This window comes from Peromyscus leucopus, chromosome 13, assembly GCF_004664715.2.
Source record: "Peromyscus leucopus breed LL Stock chromosome 13, UCI_PerLeu_2.1, whole genome shotgun sequence".
Taxonomy (NCBI): domain Eukaryota; kingdom Metazoa; phylum Chordata; class Mammalia; order Rodentia; family Cricetidae; genus Peromyscus; species Peromyscus leucopus.
Genome location: NC_051074.1, coordinates 42,118,672 through 42,140,003, shown reverse-complemented (window position 1 = coordinate 42,140,003; position 21,332 = coordinate 42,118,672). Strand labels below are relative to the sequence as shown.

Here is a 21,332-nt window from a genome sequence, read left to right as displayed (position 1 = left end):
CAGTTGAGAAAACTGAAAATCACAGACTTCTAATGACAAAATTAGCTGCTACCCCAAAACCAAATCCAAGCAACTTCACTAGGGACTTTCTCTTGACAGCTGCATTTTATGCATGAATAATCAATTATATTTCAGCATATACTCAAATGTGTCACAAAACACACAACTTTTCATTTTGAAAATTCTTGCATATGAGCCAAATTTCATTTACGTAATACACACAATATCTACTTCTAACCAGATCATATCATAGTTTAATTTTTGCAACAGCTAATGCAAAGTAGAGATAGCTAGATTTTTTTGTTGCAGATTGAATAGTGTTTCCAACCCCACATACAGGTGTCCAGTTCTCAGTTACTCAGAAACGTGTAAGGTCCTTAAGAATTTAACTGAGGTTGTATGGGTTCATTAGAGTGAGTATTGCCCATTGTAAATGATTTTGTAATAGAAAGAGGTTAGGATTCAGACACACCGAGGAAAGACTGTGTGGGTATATAGGAAGACCACAGCTGTGCACAGACCAGGAAAGGCTTCCTAATAAAGTCAAACTTGCTCATGCCTTGATCCTGGCCCTTTGTCATCAAAATCCATGAGGAACCGCACATCTGTCACATATGCCACCCGGGCTACAGTGCTTTGTTATAGCAAACCAACATAGCTGTAACTATATCAAAAATGAAGACTACACACAAGGTCTTTAAAGACTGGTTCCACAGAATAGTTAGGTGTGGGCAGCTTATATGTCTCAGAGCTACTGTCTTTGGGGCAAACCCATTTACTGACCTAATATTCACTTCCTGTGGTGAGTTTACTCGTATTAGTTACTGAGGCAGGTGTGGACTGAGGACAGAACAGAGAAACTGTCAGTATTGGACAGTGCTTTTAATCAGCTAAAACAGCCTTAGGAATAGGTTCACTGCAGTAAATCTCTGTCCCATTGGCTGAAATCGGGAGCTTCTTGCTGTTTGGCTTTTGGGAGAGTGTTCACTGAAGTTTGCTGTCATTGATTAATTAGATAGTTTTAAAACCAGTGCTGATCACTTACTTGTAAGCAGGGCTGTAGAATTGTTGCTAATTGATTGACTTTACAGCCAGCTCTGGACTTGTCACTATAGATATGGAACAAGGTGTCTCTTCTTGGAAGAATGGTGACTTTTAAATCTCTCAGTGTTCACATAAAATTAATAAGTTGACTACATAGTAGAAAAACACAAATTAATCTACAAATGTTAAATATTTTACTTGTGTAGACATTAAGTGGACCATTTTATACAAATCTCTCCAGCTACAAGAGGATTTAAAATACCATTTCATATGGTAGGAAGTAAGAATTATTATACATAAAGTGTCTGGCAAAGGGCTTACACAAATAACATATATTAATAATTTTGCTATTTCAATCCACTACTGCAATTCTTTGCCACCACTCTATCCTAACCCTCAAAACTCGCATACAGTGTGGTTCCTTTACATCATAACTGAGGTAGGCATACAAGATAGACAGGGGAAGTGATTGTGGGGGCACAGACTAGTTCTTAAACTATGCAGAAGACACAATTTGCAGTGATTGCCTCTGAAGTGAACCTGAGATGAAAAAGTAACTTTGTTAAGTAATTTTTCTTAATATTGATTTTATAGCCACATTCCATTTCATTTCTCACATTTTAATAGAAAATAAAAACACCTTAGTTTTTGTCTTTACTGAAAAGTGTATGCAGAGATTTGTAGAGGGATGGAGATATTACAGCTCCTCATATGAATATATTATTCAGGTATACACATAAATAAATGTCATTAAACTGCATTCTTAAGATTTGTACATTTTGGTGGCTAGAGAGATCACTCAGTCATTAAGAACATGGACTGATCTTGCTGAAGTTCTAAATTTGTTTCCTAGCATTAACTGTCAGGCAACTCATAACAGCCTGTAACAGGACCTCCAGAGGGACCTGAAACCTCTGGCTTTCATGGACACCAGCACTCCAGGACATATACCACACACACACAAAATTAAATGTACATATTTTAAAGATTTACACATTTCATCCCCATTAGATAAAAATCACTAGCACATATTTAAAAATAGAAAAACAAAATCTTTTAATAATATATAGATTTAGGAGTTAATTAAAATAAACTTATTTTAAAGTCTTTTTTTTTTCCAAAATGCTATCAGATTTCTTGGCTAAATAAGTACCATTATACTATAAAAGGAAATATGTGACCACTTAACTCTGTCATAATTTTGGTGGTAAGTGGTTATTTTATGATTTTATCATAGGCCTATTTTTTAAATATTTACAAGTTTAGGTTGTTTGTTTGTTTTGAGAGGGGCTTGGATATCCCAGGGTTGGCCGCCTCCTCCCTCTATAGCTGAGCATGACCTTGAACTTTTGAGCCTTCTGTATGGTGATATTTTATTTGTACTGAAATGTGATTTTATTTGTATGTTAATAAATAAAGTTGCCTGGAGGTCAGAGCTAATAGCAAGCCATTGCAGAAGCTGGGTAGTGGTGGTGCACGCCTTTAATCCCAGCACTTGGGAGGCAGAGCTGGGCAGATCTCTGTGTTCAAGGATATAGCCAGCATGGAGACACATCTTTAATCTTAATACCAAACATAGAAGACCTGGAGGGCTGTACAGACAGGCAGTGACTAGGAGGTCATGTGGTTGGGTTTACAACCAATGAGAAGGCAGAACAGAAACACTATAAAAAGACAGACACACAGGAAGTAGGTCTCTTTCGGAGAGGTAGGGCAACAGAGACAGTGAAGGGTAAGGTTTTTAGCCCTTAGCTATTGCTCTGACCTCTTGGCTTTCATCTCTGTATTGGCTCTGTGTTTCTTATTTAATAAGACAGTTGGTTACATCTACACTTCTGAACCTACCATCACCCCTCTGTCTCCCAAGTGCTGAGGTCACAGGATTAAGGCCACCACACACAGTTTCCTGTGGTGCTAATGATCCACTCCAGGGCTTTTTGTATGCCACGTAAGTTCTATACCAGTTACCCTACATCTCAAGTCCCTCCTTTTTGTTTTTATCTTGAGTTAGACCTTTAATGAGTTATTATTATAGTCTTCTCAGTTATTTATATGGTGCTATTAACAGTAGTAAGACTTTTTAATATTTTGAAGAGACAAGCTTATTACATATTTTTGCCAGGTTAAGGGTAAATTGTGTTGTGAACAGCATAATGTCTGCATACAGCTTCTGTTCTCTGTTCTTCACAGGTGGGAGATGGGGCATCTCTGCTTTTATCTCTCACTCTTATCAATACCTAAGAGGACCTCACAGCCACCATCATGTGTTCTGCAGATTACCCCTGAACAGAAAAGGGACCCCCGGGGGTATTTCTCCCATAACTAAAGGCTAGAAAGGTGAGGATTGGAGAAGTGGGTATCCCCATTATCTCTTCACCAGTCACTTCATCTTCCTGTGCACAAAGGTGTGACTTTGGAATTAGACAAAAAGAGGTTCCAGCCTTGCTTCTGGCTCTCTTTAATGTGCTGGCATGGGTTCAGTACCTGTTTGCTTGTCTCTCAAGTGACACCTATAATCATACCCATCTCACAGAGTTGTGCTCTTAGCATAATACTTGGGAGTCATAATAAATAGGAAACATACAGCTTCTCTTCCAACTGCAGTCACCACTGCCCTACAGTTACTTAAAGGGTTAAGTGTTAGCTAGTAACAAGCCTGAGCTATTGGCTAAGCACTTATAAGTAATATGAAGCCTCTGAGTGGTTATTTGGGAACTAGCAGGTAGAAGAGAAACATCTGACTACAATTATATTTTAATTAAAAATGTTTTTTTAAAAAAGAGAAAAGTAATGTATAATGTAATTTACTTCATTATGGCAGTTATTCTGAATTAAAATCAGTATTTAATGCAAAAAATTAAGTGTTAAGAGGTGATGGAAGCATCCATCTTGGGCTTGAACGATCTTGCAGCAAAGGTGGGGGGCACAGGCTGTGTACCCATCCTGTGTCATGACTGATGGTGGTGACAGGAAATAGCAGGGAGGGTGTTTTGTTTTTGTTGCTGTTTTTCAGTTTTCAGTGACATGATCTCCATGTCAGTTGCTGACTTCTTGACTGAGCATCTGTTTATCAAATTCTACAAAAACTCTCTTAAGCCTTGGAAAGAGTATACACAGTGAAGAAGATACACTTCTCTTGTGAGGTTTTAGTGACAGCTGGGACTAACTGTGTGCCATGGCACTTAATGATGAGATAGAGGAAGGTGACCTACATGTTGCATACCTTTGTCACCGTTGACACCAGTGAAAGGAGTTGGGTCCTTGAAATTTCAGGACTTGACACAGTAGAAACTTGCTTCTCATTGTCCCACTATCTACTAGGATGATGATCCCAACTGATGGCATGTCTCTCGTGGTTAGTCAGAAATGCAGACTCTTTTGTTTGATGTTTGCCCATCATCCACTGCCTCAATCTATAACCTATGAATGGAGAAATTGGTTAAAGGACTATGTGCTATATGTAGGACTTATTTTTACAATGGGCAAGACATAGCTTAGTCACATGGACATGCTTGTTCTTGATGCTGTTGTGCCCAAGGAGACAAGATGAATGTCATGAAAAGCTTTCTGCTACTATGAGCGAAGGCTGTAAGAGGGGGTCAGGAATATTGATCTGAAACATCACCAAGTTGAAAGTGGAATAAAGATGAGTTTGAGTTGGAATAAAGTTTGGAATGAAGTTTGGGTTGAAAGTAGAGTAAAGATGAAGATACATACATGTTTGGATGAGAAAACTGGAAACAGAATCAGTGAAGACTGGAGCACACTAGAACTATAAGACAAAGCAGGGGAGACAGTTTCATGTTTCCATGACACTACTCACTTGTGATGGGCAGTAGAGCTCGCAGAACAACTGCCCCGGGTTTACAGTGGTCTTAGACGTCCCTGTCAATAGCCCGGGAGCTTTCTCCTCTGTGAGGATATTGAACTGGAAAGGCTGTTTCTTCTCCACCTAAAAATTTGTGACTAGTTTCATCAGATTCCTTCTCTCTCCTTTCCTTTGCTCAGGATCTTATTCTGTTGTCTAGACTTACTCTCCTCAAACTTCTGAACCAAAGTCATCCCCCATCAGCCCCCTCTACACCAGGACAGCCACCACATAGTACCTGGCCTCTGTGCTTTCTTCTTTTACCAGTGTGTTTTTTAGTCCCCCCAAAATTGAAGGTCTGCTATCTTGTTTGTGAAGTTTTATGGATTGATTATGTTTGCCCTCCCCATTCATAAGTTAGACCAGTGAGGAGGTCTGGAGGTCATAGTGTATGGCCCAGACATCATAGTGTTTTGTTGTACACCAAGAATAAAACCATCATCATGAACTTAGTCAGTGTATTCATGAGACGTTTTTTTAACAAGGCAATAGACCAAAGAGACCAAGTGAGAAAGGAAAAAAGAGATACAGGGGGAGGGGAAGAGAAAGTGGGAAGAGGAGCAATGGAGGATGACAAAAAAGGAGAAGAGAGCAGGGTGACTGAGAGAGAGGAGGGGAGGTGGGAAGGAGGGAGTTGAAGAGAGAGGAGGGAAGAGGTGGGAAACAGGGGGATGAAAAAGGGAGGAAGGGAGGGGTGGGGAGGAGGGAGACTAAGAGAGAGAAGAGGAGGATTGAGAAGGAGAGAGATTGAGTGAGAGAAGAGAGAAAGAGGGGTAGGTGAGGTAAATAACAAGGACGCTGAGCCGGTGACACCATACTAAAGAAAGCTTTGCTCTGAAATGCAAACTGACTCCAGCAGAGAAGGAGAAGACCTCTGGGCTTGTGAGTTCTGGACACACGCTTCAGGTGAGATGCAAGTAAGCCTCTCCAGAGCCCCACCACTGTTATTACTCCGTCATTCTTTGACCTGCTGTGTCAGTACTATGTTTGGAAAGCTCAGCCAATGAAGCGTGTAAAATATTGGAGGAGCAGAGCTAATGAAAGAGAAGAACGGTAAAGTATGTGATCAGGTTGGAAAGTCAGGAGCCAATGACTGGATAATCCAGATGTTAGGAAAGAGCTTGGCATTTGTTTTTATGTCATGGTGAGTTTTAGGGTGGCTAGACATAGGAGAATTGCCTTATCTGATTCAGACTTTCCTGATTCCATATGGCTTGTGAGAAGAATGCGTGGCATGTGGGGGTAGGAGTGGAAAAAGAGTAATGAGGAAACTCAAAGGATGCTGTCCCCCACCAGAGAAGCAATGGTGGAGAGAAGCAGAAGTGAAAATAGAGAGAAACTGCATGGCAGGTGGGGTTGAAGGTGAGAGAGGATGTAGACTGTCGAATGTACAGGCTTGTGGTTGTCTTCTTTTGTGCTGCAGTTGGTGATGCCACATGTATTCATTATGAAGGGATGATTTGCTAAGGGTGAGAGAATCAGTATACAGAAAGCCCCCTTTTGCTTACTACATCTGACGTACTCTACCAGATTGGTCACCAGTGGTAACAGATGTCGCCAGAGCAGTGGACAGGGTTCAGAACATTCAGCGATGAAAATCCATCACTATCACTAGGAGAAGGAGGACATTACTTGATGCAGTGTGTACTTTGGCCACAGGAGAAGATATAACAGAAAAATAGAGTTTTGGACCACTGACAGAATAGAAGCTGAGCTAAAGGGAACAGAAGTGGTCATTTATCCATCTCACTCTTCTGGTGCTCTCTGAATCCTGAAGGTATTTCCTTTTGGCGAGAGGGGTCCCAGGTGATGTTGTTATTGTGGATCAGGTCATGGAGCAGGGCACTGGCCCAAGGGGAGAAAACCAGACAGCATAGTTTAAACCACACAGATGACCATTTTAAGGAGCTCAACAGAGATAAGAGTGAAGATGTCCATCTGGAAGCCATCAGTATTTTAGCAGTCATATGTCTCTGGCATGTACATATTCTATTTATTTCAACTTAACTCAAAATAGGCTCACCTGGAAGAGAGACTCCCAATTGAAAACATACCTCCATGGGATTGGATTGTGGCCAAGCCTGGGTAGCATTTTCTTCACCAATGATTGATGTGAGAGGGCCCAACTCACTGTGGGCAGTGCCCCCCCCCCAGGGCTGCTGCGCCTGATAGTATAAGAAAGCAGGCTGGGGAAGTCATGAAGAGCATGCTAGTAAGCAGCACTCCTCCATATCAGTTTCTGCCTTGAGTTCCTCCTCCGAATTTTCCTCAGTGATGGATGTCACCTGATAGCTGAAAGCAGAAAGAAACATTTTCTCCACATGTTGCTTCTGGTCATGGTTTTATCAGAGCAACAGAAACCCTAAAGAAGACTGCACGTAATTACCTGATTTTTTTAAATGTGGACCACATAAGTACAGGTGCTTTGGAGGCCAGAAGAGGGCATTGGATCCCTGGAATTGGAGTTCCAAGCAGTTGTGAACCTTCCAGGATAGGTACTGGGAATCAAATTCAGGTCCTCTGCAAGAGTAGGAAGTGCTCTCGCCCTAGGGCCATCTCTCCATCCCAAGTGCAAATATTTGTTAAGCTCTAAGTGGCAGGAAGCACACACAACATTTCAGTTCACCTTTACCTCATCTGTACCAACAGAACTAAAGGGTAAATACTGTTACTTCATTGTACTCAGGAGAGTAAGGCCCAGTGAAGTGAAGATATTTGTTTAAGGCCAGACAGCTATTGTGGACAGGGTGCCTGAGCTGGCCTACCCTGGTAATCAGATTGGTGACTATCCTCACTGTCATCACAGAGCCTTTATCCAGTAACTGATGGGAACAGATGCCAGGGATTCACAGCCAAGCACCAGGCTGAGCTCCAGAAGTCCAGTTGAAGAGAGGGAAGAGGGATTCTATGAGCAAGGGGCATCAAGATCATGATGGGGAAACCTACAGATACAATCGAACCAAGCTAGTGGGAACTCATGAACTTTAGATCAATAGCTGTGAAGCCTGCATGGGACTGGACTAGGCCCCTTACACAAGCAAGACAGTGGTATAGCTTCAACGGTTTAAGGGGCCCCCGACGGTGGGAATAGGATCTATCGCTGGTGCGTGAACTGGCTTTTTGGAGCCCATTACCTATGATGGGACACCTTGCACAGCCTTGATGCACGGGGAGGGACTTGGACCTGCCTCACCTGAATGTACCAGGCTCTGCTGACTCCCCTTGGGAGGCCTTACATTTTTGGAGGAGGGGATGGGGGAGTGGGATGGGAGGGTTGTGAGAGGAAGAAGGAGAGGGAGATCTGTGGTTGGTATGTAAAATGAATAATAATTTCTTAATAATAAAAAAGTCTTCTTTTTCATTTCCTTTGAACAAAAACAATTTTGACAAGAAATCTTCAGAGAAGTTATTCCACATTTCAATGTACTATTTTGGATATTGCTTTTGATTGAGGCTGTTTGCAGACTAGACTATTAGTATCCCACATATTCTCTCTACCTCAAAAAGAGTAGATTCACTTTTATCTTGGGAACAAAGCTCAATAGAAAAAAATTTTAAAACTTTTCTTAATTCATGAAACATTTATCTTCGAGTCAGGTTTTGTTACAGCAGCACAAACGTGGTCAGTCAGCATTTCCATTGTAACTGGTAGTTCCAGGGCTGTTCCAGAGAGCCTTGGAGACTCTCCTTTGAATTAAAACTTGGCACTCAGGATTTGAATCCAGAAACTACATTTTCCCTACCAATTAATCAAATAATTTAGAGAGTCTCAAATTGGAAGCAGAAAAAATGCAAAACTTTATCTCTGCAAAAAAAAAGGTTTGAAGATAAATCTTATAACTTAAAACTTTGTAAGAATGTTTAACATTCATTATGCAAGTATAATATTGTATTACCCTATAGTCATTCTCAAAGAAAATGGAGTGAAAATGTCTATAAATAAATGTAGTAGTGATTATAAGATCTCATATTCAACCTGTTTGGCTTTGTGAGTAATTTATTTCGACTTTGGGAATTGAGATTGTTTGTGGTCCTTGGCATAATTGCTTTAAAGGGCAACAACATTAAGAAACTGGATCAGAATAACAAGGGGAGGGGAGCAGATCCTCAGAGACTGTGAACTTGCTCTTTTATGAACTCTAAACTTCTGTGGAGAAAATTCTGAATCCTGTGAACGTAGATTAGTAGCATGCATCGATTCTGTAAAGAGACACTGGAAATTTAAATTGCTGAGCATAATGGCAGCCATGAATCCCAAATGCAGCCTAATGACAAAGGGCTACCAAGATTGCCTAGTTTAGGAAAGTATAAAAAATGACCAATAGCATTTCTGGAATACTGGAGAATATGCCTTTCATCTTTTGTAGCTTTTCTCGTTCAGTCTTTTAAGACTTCAAGGTAGTGAGTGACAATAGACCTAACTGCCCCTCTTATCAGTCCCCAGCCAGCTCCCCTGACCTTCCTTGTTCTTCCAGGAACATGCCTGCATTCTCCACACTTGGAAACCTTTCCTCTAGCTTTTCATTGTATGAGGAGCATTGGCCAAAGCAGAGGTCTACTCTGACTCCACTACTAACTTCGAGTTATAATATTTAGACTTTACTTTTAGGTAAGACCAAAGAGGTCATTCTGCTTAATCACATGTTTACCAGTTGCTCCTTATAGCAATAAGGGAATTTTCCCTTGTGCCCAATGACGGTTTGCTAAATGGAACCAGTACAGACACTTTAACAGGAGAAAACACATACAAAGTTATTAACCTGTCCATTTGTGCAGGAAGCTGAAAGAGGGGGGCACTGGCTGGGGTTAAATACCTCCTTTGGAGGAAAGAAGAAAGTAGGGGCTGGAACAATTTTTGAAGACTGGCCATGGCTTTTAGGGGAATTGATTGGGCCCAAGGGAAAGACAGGAGGTGACAAGTGGTTCTGGAGCTGGAAAGCAGAGAAGAGCATCTAAGAGGAGCTTCCTTGATATGATGTCACTCCCCTTCCTTCCTGTCACTCCAACTCCCTTGGATAATGAGATTTGGGAGAAGGTCTATGGATGATGGCATTATTTTGGGAGACCTTCTTCAGTCAGATAAAGGAGCTTTGGAGAGAGAACCTCTGGCCCAAGGAGGAGGAAGGAAGGGAAAATAGGAAAATGGAGCTATCTGGATTCTGAGACCCTGTCTCTACCTCAGCATGCTAAAGTGGCACACATAGCTATCATTTTCTGAGCCCCAATATGTCTCAGTCCCAAACTAATGCTATCTTTTACCTGGTTGGATGCTTTTTTATCATCTGCTAACACACTCTTTGCATTTTAAATGAAATAGCTGTCTCCTCTCACTTATGGTCCAGGAGCATGACAGTACGTTTCCTTTTGTAACATAGGTAGCTGGCACATAGAATTGTGCCAGACAATATTGGTTATTCAGACACTGCTTGTTGAATAAATTATTCAATGAAATCTGAATTTCAAAGTTCACAACAAGAATCTCCAAACAATAGTCCGGTTGTAATCTTCCCTGTGTCTAAAGATGTTATTTTTCAAATATAGTCAAAACTCCCCTTTGAATATCAGTTTCAAGATGAAAGACTCCACATGAAGCTTCCTCACTGCAGTGTGTTATGGCTCCATCTTTTCTGAAAACATTTAAACTGAAACTTGGAGATCTTCATACTTAATTTTAACTACATTTCAGAAGAGATAAGGTGAATGGGTGGATGTGTGCCTGTCTGTCACAAAATAGATAAATTCTTATTGTGTAAAAATACCATCACACATGTTCTATAGTATTTAATACATGTAATAATAATATTAAAACTCAGCTTTGAAATGCGAGGTCTTATTCCAGCCTTATCATTTTAAAAGAAAAAAGACCGATCCACATCCCCGGCCAACCTCAGTGATAGTGGGGAGGCTACGCTGTTAAAGAGATCACCACTGGAGCCACAGGTAGAGTTCTCAAAAGGCCCATGGTCCAAAACAGCAAGAGTAGACATCCAACACAAAGACCTACACTGGGAAACCTCCAGCAAGCCCTGCCTTGATTGTTCTGAATAGTTCCTGATGGAACATCTATTATTTTATTTTCCAACGTGAGAATGCATCTTTGTATCGTGTACTAAACATTACTTAAATAGAATCATCTCTACTTTATCTCCTAGGGTAAATGTGAGCAGTCTCTGTATGGTCACATGCATTCCATCAACGATGCCACCTTCACGCCTAGGGTGAGTTCAATTCTCCCAATAAATCCATACAACTCTTCATATGTCAAAATTAACTTTAATGAAAGTTGTTTCCAAGGTAAAATGAACACTTAATAAGTTGAGGACAGCAAATGAGGAATTAATTGTAAACAATAGGGGAATGTATAGGAAGGGAAGATGGATACAGAACTTTGTAGCTTACAGATTTGCGCACACGCACACACAGCAGTAGCAAGAGAGAGGAGGAGGCCTTAGTATACACCTCCTAATCACTATTCTCAGCACCTTTTTGTCCAGCACAAGCTTCAGAATATAAATGAGATAGGTGGGGCATCAACTTTGCCAGGGTCTTGCATGTATCAGACAAACAGCCTAGATTGCCTCGGCTCTTAGAGTCGAAGTGCTGCTATGTAGCTCGAACTGTCTTTGAACTAATACTGAAGCCCAGACTGGCCTCAAACACGTACATAATCCTCGTCCCTCCATACGTGTCACCATGTCTGAAGGATTCATCCTTAAATGCAAAGTCTTAAATGAAAATAAAAGTGGCAGAATTGAAATGTAGAAAATAACAGTGGAGAAATAACAGCTTTTCTTCAGTTTACTACATATAAGTAGGTAAGAAGGACATTTTATTTGTGGCTAGATGTATTCAGATAGAAAGATGGCTCAGCATGGCTTTGAATTGCTAAGCTAATTGACGATGTCTTTAAAGGGGTTCAGATAATAACCATAGGAGCATGATTTATGTTTGTGCCTTCTCAGATGAAAGCAGTTTGACTAGATAGATGGCCTCTCAAGTTCCTCAAACTCCGTGATTTAATTATATCTAACATCTTAATTCATCTCTAAGTTCCCAGTAGAGTAAAAAGTCCTAATTCTATATTCTTCCTCTTTTCCAATTAGCTGAAAAGGAAATCTGATAGATCGCTCACTCCGAACTTCAAAATGACAGCATAGTCAAAATTCTGTTACTGCCCTGCTCTTATTATTCTTTAAGAAAGAAGGAAAAAATACTCACTAAAAATTATATCTTCTGAGGCAATGTTGAGAGCTCTAACTGAAACTGTATGTCTGTGCCTGCCACTCCCAAGAGTTTTAACGATGGGCACTACCACAATTAGATTGTTACAGATTTGTCTCTGTAATGAACATTCCATTTAATTGACTGTAGTGAGCCAATTAGTTGAAAAAAATAATATTATGGATTGGTCCTAGATACCAAGTAAAAATTTATTTCTAACGGAGTATAAAGATAGTTAAACACCATGAGCCACATGATATAGGATATTTATGCTAAAACTTTATTAATACTTCTCATGCTCAAGGAAAATTAAATGGAAGCTAAAATGAAGTAATTTTATATTTCATAAGCCTGACATTTTATTTTGGTGAGTAATATCATGGTGAAAAAGACACACCATTCAACATTATGACGAGTAAAATAAACAAATATGGAAATTCCAAAATTAGATTTGCTGAATTGGCTATCCCAGCAAATACACATTAATTGTATGTACTTCAAAGAGTCAGATGATATGAAGTCCAGGTCCAAAGTCAAAGTGAGCAACCTGTTTCTGTTTACACCCACTGCTCGCTCATAGGAAAAGGAAAGACGGCTTCATCACTTTTCTACACAAGCATCTCCGAGACTTTCTGGAAACTCCCACTAATTAGCTCTTCTAAAAGAATTTATTAAATATTAAGAAATAGTGTTTTGTCATGATGGCTCTCATCCTTAGGTGAAATTTATGGTCACCAGTGTTAATTGTTTGAGAAATGCATCATGTGTAACACACCTGCTGAGGAATGTCAGGAGGTTAGGGTATCAGAGTGAGCACAGAGCGCAAAGCCATTGTGACAGTGTTAACGCTCAGGCAAGCATCAGTCAAGGCAGTGATAACAGTCATGTTATACACTATATATACACACAACAAACAGATTTTCATTTTGTATTAGCCTTGCTAATTGCTTGATGCCTCTAGAGAAAGCAATGACGTTACATCAGTAGCTAAAATTGAATTTGACTGTATATGCAAGCGCAGACTCAGGAAAATTCTACAGTTTGATATTAGTAAGCAGACGTCACAAGTATAAAAGTCAGTTCCAACAGTCTTGAAAACATTTGCAGAAACAATTTGCATATGGCCATGGAAACTATGGGAGTTGAATTTTATGTCATTGTTTATGAAAGTTCTAATGTCTTCATTTGTGACTGATTTCTCTCTGGGAAGTAGATGTTTATTTAAAATCTATTCTTAAGGTATTCTGTAATGAAATCTGTAATGAAATGTTTGAAGGAAACATGAAAGTGCTTTTTTTTTTTCTTCCTAAGTCCTTCTTAGAAAGTAAGACTGGAAGATCAGAAAGAAAGGAGGTGGTCATTTCTGAAAAAAAATTAATAGGCAGAAAATATAATGTAATGAAAGATTAGAAACACCAATTATGGAGCACACTGACTTGTGTGGATGGATCATCTACAGAAGGAAACTGAGAATGGAGGTCCTATTGCATGTCTCCCCTGGCATCTGTTTTCCGGGGAGTCAGCCCAGGATGGAATGGGATGGAATTCCTTCAGGCACTCAAATGGGCCCGTTGGCTTCTTTCTCCTTCTCTGGTCACTTTTATTTGCATTTTAGTCATTCCTAGAAATTGGCCGTGCAAACAGTTGGTGTTTATTAGATATAGCAATGCATGTTCTTTGTTCTCTGACTACAGTTGGCCTCTCCCCTTTCCTTCAGGGTAACATTTTCTCTTTGCTGAAGAATATTCTCTGGTAGTTCTTTCAGAGAGAATGCAAAATTCTGAGTCTTTGCATATCAGATAATTCCATTATTTCCTTTACATTTCAGTGTTCATTTTTTTTCTCCTGACACTGTTGTTGCAAAGGAGACTATTCTCCATAGAACAAACTGATCATTTACAGATAATGTTTAATTTTTCTCCCTTATATGTTGTGATATCTTTAATATATTCCATTTGAGTTTCTACAATACATCTACATGTGGATTTGTGTGCTTTTTGTCTGTTTTCAAGAGCTGGTATGCTTTTTGTGAATTGCCTTTATACAATTCAACTAAAAGTTATGGCATTGTTCTCTAAATATTATTTTCTTGTCATTCTCTTATAGATTTTCCTTAAGAAGCATTTATGTTTGTTAAAACATATTATTCAAAATCCATAACTCTTTATTGTGTGTGTGTGTGTGTGTGTGTGTGTGTGTGCATTCATATGGAGGCAAGCAGTTAACCTATAATGATATTCCACAGCAGCCCTCTACCTTGTCTTTTGAAAAAGAGAAAAAAGGAGAAGAAGAAAAAAACCTCACACTTGGACCTGAGGTTCATCAATTATGCCAACCCTGCAAGCCCCAGGGATCCTCTTGTCTGTACCTGCCCAGTGGTGGGATTAAAACTGGTGCCGCCATACTCAGTATTTTCCATGGATACTAGGGATCGAATGAACTGCTTCATACTTGTACTGCAAGCATTTTACGGGCTGAACTATCTACTCATCGCTGTACTTAAGTTATTTTTGAATTCCTTACACTTTCAATTTTGTGTCTTTTTTGAACTCGTTTTCCCAGATCTCCAATGATTTCTCCGGAACTATAGTGGCCAATGTCTTTGAAGCATGGGCGGTTCTCAGCTTCAGTTATGCCTGTACCCCAGTACCTTTTAGATTCTGACTTTGCCACACAAAACATAAAAACACATTTATTCAGCTTCTTATAAATAACATCAATATAAGGCCACAACATATAGTTTTCACTTTAACAAAATACTAATACTAAATTTATTCTAAGTTAATTTTCCAACAATAAAATGGATATGTTCAATGGGAGTATTTTATCTCTTTCATATTGGAATATGTCCTGTACTTATTAGTTAGTAAAGACTTTAGGTTTTCAAGTGAAAGCTCGTGGTAAAGAGCCTTACTTACTTAACGCTGGCAGGGGACACACGTTTAGTCTCCGGCACCACATCTGGAGCTCACACTGGCTGTAGCCATAGCTGTAGGGGATTTGGTGTCCTCTGCTGGCCTCTGTGGACATTCAGCTCACATATACATACATACATACATACATACATACATACATACATACATACATAGATACACACTTGTATGTGTACATGTACCACACCAATCTTTTTAAAAGAAGAGTTTGAGTGGGATCTGAAAAAGGTTAGGCATTTTTCTTAGTGGCCTCTATATTGTCATAGATGCATTAATTTCATTGTCTTTTTTTTTTCCCGAAACAGGGTTTCTCCATGTAGTTCTGGTGTCTGTAGCCCAGGCTGGTCTCCAACTCACAGAGATACACCTGCCTCTGCCTGCCAAGTGCTGGGATTAAAGGCGTGTGCCACCACTGCCTGGCCTCCTTGTCCTTTCTTTAAAATCATCTATAAACACTTGCCTACCTAAAATAATTTTCCTCACTTGATTTTAACCAAAAAAAAAAAAAGAATTTCTTGTTTCGTGTGTGTATGTGTATGATGTTTATGCATGTGTGTGTGTGTGTGTGTGTGTGTGTGTGTGTGTGTGTGTGTGTGTTCTAATAGACTCAAGTAGAAACAAGATTTATGTAGTTTTGATATCTGATCATTTCAAATAAAAATGCAAACTAGTAATTCAGCCGGGCTGTGGTGGCGCACGCCTTTAATCCCAGCACTCGGGAGGCAGAGCCAGGCGGATCTCTGTGAGTTCGAGGCCAGCCTGGGCTACCAAGTGAGTTCCAGGAAAGGCACAAAGCTACACAGAGAAACCCTGTCTCGAAAAACCAAAAAAAAAAAAAAAAAGCAAACTAGTTAGGTCAATGCAACCGTTGATCCTGAGAAGGACAATGACATCAGACTCTATCGATATACCACAAACATTTCTATTCTGTTTGCTTCTTTAGCAGTCTAGCTTGATGTCAGTCAATATTTAGCTGGACCAATAATATTGATATTTGATGTCAGCTTGTATTCATTCCTGCACCTACACGATACGTAAGTCAAAATTTTATGTGTGCTGAAAAACGGTACAACATATCCTGTCCATCTAGCAAAACTGGAAAACAATAGACTAGAAAACATAGTTCTATGTAACATGTTATTTTATTTCACATAATATTTTAATCATTTCAGTGCTCTATATATTCAAAAAATTAAATATCTTTTAAGCTTATGCAATACAATTTTAACTAAATATTTTATTAAATAAGGTTTTGCCCTAATCATCTACAAGGAAAATAATTTCTAATAAGAAATGAAACACTATGAAAGGTAAAGTAAGAGTTTGTACACCCAGATATTCAAAAATTTCTAGAAAATAAAGGAAAATAGAAAAATTCTTTTTCTCTTATACATTGCTCTGTTTTTAGAAATATCACACCAAATATAGCAAAAACCGAAGTGTATTTAAGATTATATCATGCAACCTCTTCAGTAGCTCCTAACTATAGACAGTGATGATTCTACATAGCTGTTATTTTCTTTAAAGGCACATGAAACTCAGAACCTTTGTGATTTTTATGTCATAGTTTCTCATATTTCTACTTTGGCTATAAAGATTCTTTGTTTTCTGTTTCTAAGGACTTTGCCCCGAGGGTTTCATGACAAAAGTTCAATAGGAAGTTCATGCTTAGCAACCCTTCCCTCATCACCTACTGTGTCTTGGGTACTGCTATCAATGCCAGTTCAGGTTCAGCAGGAAATACCAAGCCCTGTCGTCATGGGCCTCATATCCTTGAAAGAACCAGAGGCAGTAAGCAAACAGTGTATACATAGTAAGTGCTGTCTATCAAAAATAAACCAGTGTAAAACAAGTGATGGGGAGAAAGTTGGGACTAGACTAATAATGGAGGCACACTGTGAGCAATGGTACCTGGGGGAAGCATGCAAACAAACAAACAAACAAACAAAAACTTCAAGAATGCCCCAGGGCCGGGTTCCAATGTGGCAACAGCATGATGTGAGGGAACAGCAAGACCAGAACACATGCATGGGACTCGATTGCATCACGGAGATGGACAACTAACAGATAGGTAACTGACAACTTACAGTGGCCACCTAAAATTATCCCCAGAGCATATTCTGTGGTTCCAAAAATGTTTGCTTATATAGTATGACCTGGTTATAATAAATATATATAATAAAATAAAATAAAAATATATTATTTGTATAATACCTTAACATTTTAATGCCATTGAACTTGGCATGATTCTTGTTATAGAAACTAATCAACAGATATTGGTTGATTGGCCAGTATCAGAAAGTCACTATAGGTCAGAAATTAAAGAATAATTAAAGAGACAGGACAATGTTTTTGTGGCATGATTACATTTATTTTCTATCTTTGATTTTAAATTTTAATATGCTTTATAGCCTCCTCATGACTAAGTTAAAAGAGGTACCAAAAATGTTTAAACTATGTATTTTGTTTATATAAAAAATGTCTTTCTTCAGAATATTTAGCCCTTTAATAAGCTGATCTTCTAATACAACAAAGTCCCAGTTAAATAATTTCACAATACAAAAATGCTCTAAAAACATCAAAATGCCAATATAAAATCACACATCTCTCATGGTTGTGTTCAGTCTTGCATTTCATTTAAAGGTGTGAAAAAGTACATGCATGATAAACAGCATGAGCTTTCTTAAGAGATTACTTTCTGTATAAGGATGATGCTTAATGCATCCTACATTGTCCCCGAATCATATAATTAGAGCAAAAAGAATTGTCACACCAATTTACTCATAGCATAATTACAAGAACACTTGATTATCTCCCTTAATGTAATTTTCCTCACTTAACTGTGTGTTCTCCAGTGAATGTGACCTACCGAAGCCACACTTTATTAAGTGACTGCCAGCAAACATGCCATACCACAGAGCCTGCCCTTCCTGTAGAAGAGATTTAACAAGTATGACCCTTTGGAGAAAATACTTAAAACTTTCCCTGTCTGTCTCAGTGGAAGGGCTGGAATGACTTGGGACAGACTTGATTTGACTCTGGATTTGAGATCTGGCATGACCGTCATCACCTTGCTTGATTTTTATGCCTGCCCCATTTATCAGCTGAGTCAGCACATTCAGCCATCTTCCTAGTCTGTGTTTCCTGGGATGTTTAAGTTTCTTGTTCATGCATTCTATTCTAGGATTGGAGAATAGTCCTTGACTTGCTACTTGGAGTGTTCCACAGCAGAACATTTTTTTCTCACTAACATAACTGGTGGCCTCTCCATCTGAGCTGGGAGGGGGCGGGCGGGAAAGAGGACAATCTTAGCCAGTTTCAGAATATATCAAAAAATATAGTCAGTTTCTTTTTTATTGGCCTTGATTCTAGGTATCTTCTTAGACTGGAACATTTTGTTTCTTAGAAATAATTCTCAATTTATATGTTGAAATAGAAAATAGTAAAATATTAAATTGTGGAGTACTGATTGCTTCCCCATTGTGTCATGTAAAGATGGTAAAATAAATCCATAAATAAATAAAATCCATGCAGTTCCAAGATTATAATCTTGCTGTCTCAAAAGTATATTCCAGGGATAAATAACTGTATTTTCAACATATATGGATATCTTGCTGGTGAAACAAAAACAAAAACAAAACAAAATTATATTTTATTGAAATTGGAGGTAACAGGGCCAGAGTAATGTCTTGGTAGTTAAAGGTGTTGGCTATCAAGCCTGAGGATCTAAGTTCAATCCATGGGTCCAACTGTTAAAGAGAAACACTGGTCTTCTGCAAGATGTACTCTGACACCTACATCACATGCACCATGAAACATGTTTGATTCTGCCACCTCCTCCATAGACAAAATAAATAAATCAATAAATGTAAAAGAAAATTTAGAGGTCACAAATAGAAAAGTACAGCTTAATAAACAAGTTCTTAGAAAATTAAATTGTCAAAGAACAAATATAACAAATGCAAATATAAAAATAAATCAGAAGCACCACTTCAGTAAAATAGTATTTTAAGTGCTATGAATTTCATTAAAATATGATATTTTATTCTTTAATCTGTTTTTATTAATATAGCTAGGTTTTAGGATTTTTTTACATCATTATGTTTTAGCAGATGTATCATGTGCTCATGCACCTCACAAACGTAAACATTATGCTGGAGCAAACCTACTTCATGAATCATCTTTATGTGTATAGGGAAGTATGCTGAATTTATGTGACTCTACTTATGTGTGTATTAATAGAAAATGAATTTATTGAAGGTTACCCCTGCCGGCTTACTACAGTGAATAGTGTATTAATCAATAATAATTGGCCACTTGAAAAGAGACTTTTGCCAGGAAGAGTAACACCTTAGGTTGCCTTGCAATAAATAAACCAGATCTAACAGAATCTGTGTGGATCTGCTCTTACTGTCTTTTTTGCAGCAATCAAAGAGCAAAGGGACATTGTTACTAAGAATAGTCATTAACATATTGCTCCTCTTTTTACTAGGCAATGCTTTATTTCCCCAGGAAGCACAAAAATATCTATTATTTAAGTTATTTATGTTTGAGTAACTTGAAATTATTAAAATAAGTTACACACTTTTCATAGAAATCTCACTGTGCTTGTGGGATTATATTAGGGAAATAAAAATCACCGTACCTTTTTCCAACCTGGAAAGGAACAATAGATTTGTCTATTTTTATGGAATTGTACATTTTGCTGCTTCTCTGCGGCTAACATGGTCATCCAAGATCCCAAGTCCCTCTGTCATCTGGGGACTGCAACAGAAATCTTGTGTTCTTCTTCTTGTGTTGACATTCCCTGCCTTCCCCATTCATTACTCTGAGACTATAAAAGGACGGGCTTCCTCCCTTGATAAAGGACAACAGACTAATGAATTTAAGTGTCTGCATCATTAAAATTGTCATTCCTGGTAGACTATTTCAAGTGTAGTATCAAGGGTGGCTAGCTTTTACTCTTCAGGGGGTACAGAGATCTTCAGTTTCTTATGTAAATTTATGCAAAAAGTGCTCCAACACAATCACATGCTATTTATTTCAAGCCTCAAAAGGAATGCTTCATTTCCTGATTTGGTAATGGAAAGAACTGGAGCAGAGTGGAAGTGAGCTGAGTTACAGGTTAACAAATAGGATATTTATGCATTCAGGGATGAAGAAAGTTTGAGAAGAAAGCATAGTGGCACAATTTCAGTTGCATTATCACATCTTCATCACATACCTATTTTACCTATATACCTTCCTAAAACAAAGTTTCAGGGTAGTACACACCATTTTGCCTGGTTTGTTCATTAGCTTCCACAAGATGATCCCACTACTACTTCATGAGGTCTAAGACCATGTTTCATTTCTTCCTATTGTATATTCAGTTCTTTTCCTTTCCACACCCTATAACCTGGCAGTTAGAACAGGGGATGCTTGAGTGATCAATAACTAATGAATGACTAATCATTTTTACTGAATCCCTTTAAAAGAAGAATTTCCATATCTTTTCAAAGAAAAGACCAATATATATATATTGGTCAGCTCATCATAACACAAGACTAATAGTACTATCAAATCAAATGTTCCAGAAAAGATCAGTTAGAGCACTTTGATTAAATGGATCAAGCATTTTAGCATTTTCTAACTGATATTTCAAAACACTTGAATGTTCTTAAATCTATAACCCATCATCAGGGGATGTTTTAGGAAGTAGGAGGAACAGCAGAGGCTCTACTCAAATATAAATCTATGCAAGAGCAGTGTTTCATTGAAAGATAATTGTTTAGAAGAAAACAATTTCACAGAGTTAAAAAAAATCTCTCAGTTGTAATCATCTTGGGAAAATATGTACTGTGTATATATATGTCTGTTTGTATAAAATGTAAGAATTATGCAGTGGATGGCCACAGTTAACTGTGTGACGCTATGATTGCTTTATGATGGGGTTGAAGAGCTATTAGCATGTTTTAGTTAAATCTTACATTTCCAAGTTTAATAGCAAAAGACACAAAAACACTTGAAAAAAAACCAAGCTCTTTTGGAGTTCTGATTCTCCCTTTCAACTTCTTGTTTTAAACTGTAACTTTCATTCCAAGATCAATGTGCTCAAATTAAATAATAACATTCATCAAAATTAATCACAAAGCTAAGAATAAGGACATTTTGTCCGATTTTCATATTTATTCCCAACTCTGTATTTGCTTTTCTATTGAATTTGAACTCTTTCCAGCTGAGATTGTCATCCTAGCTGTTGGTGGCCAGACATGCAAATTAGAAAC

General features: G+C 38.4%; 1 protein-coding gene across 2 annotated transcripts in view; it reads left to right on the top strand.

Annotated features, from left to right (window-relative positions):
• The window catches only part of Spag16 (sperm associated antigen 16), an 836,224-nt gene that overhangs the window by 582,867 nt on the left and 232,025 nt on the right, over nt 1–21,332 (top strand). For both annotated transcript variants that reach the window (XM_037210300.1, XM_037210301.1), the window contains one exon: nt 11,065–11,130. In XM_037210300.1, the coding sequence (XP_037066195.1) occupies nt 11,065–11,130 (66 nt within the window). The remainder of the gene's footprint in view (nt 1–11,064; nt 11,131–21,332) is intronic.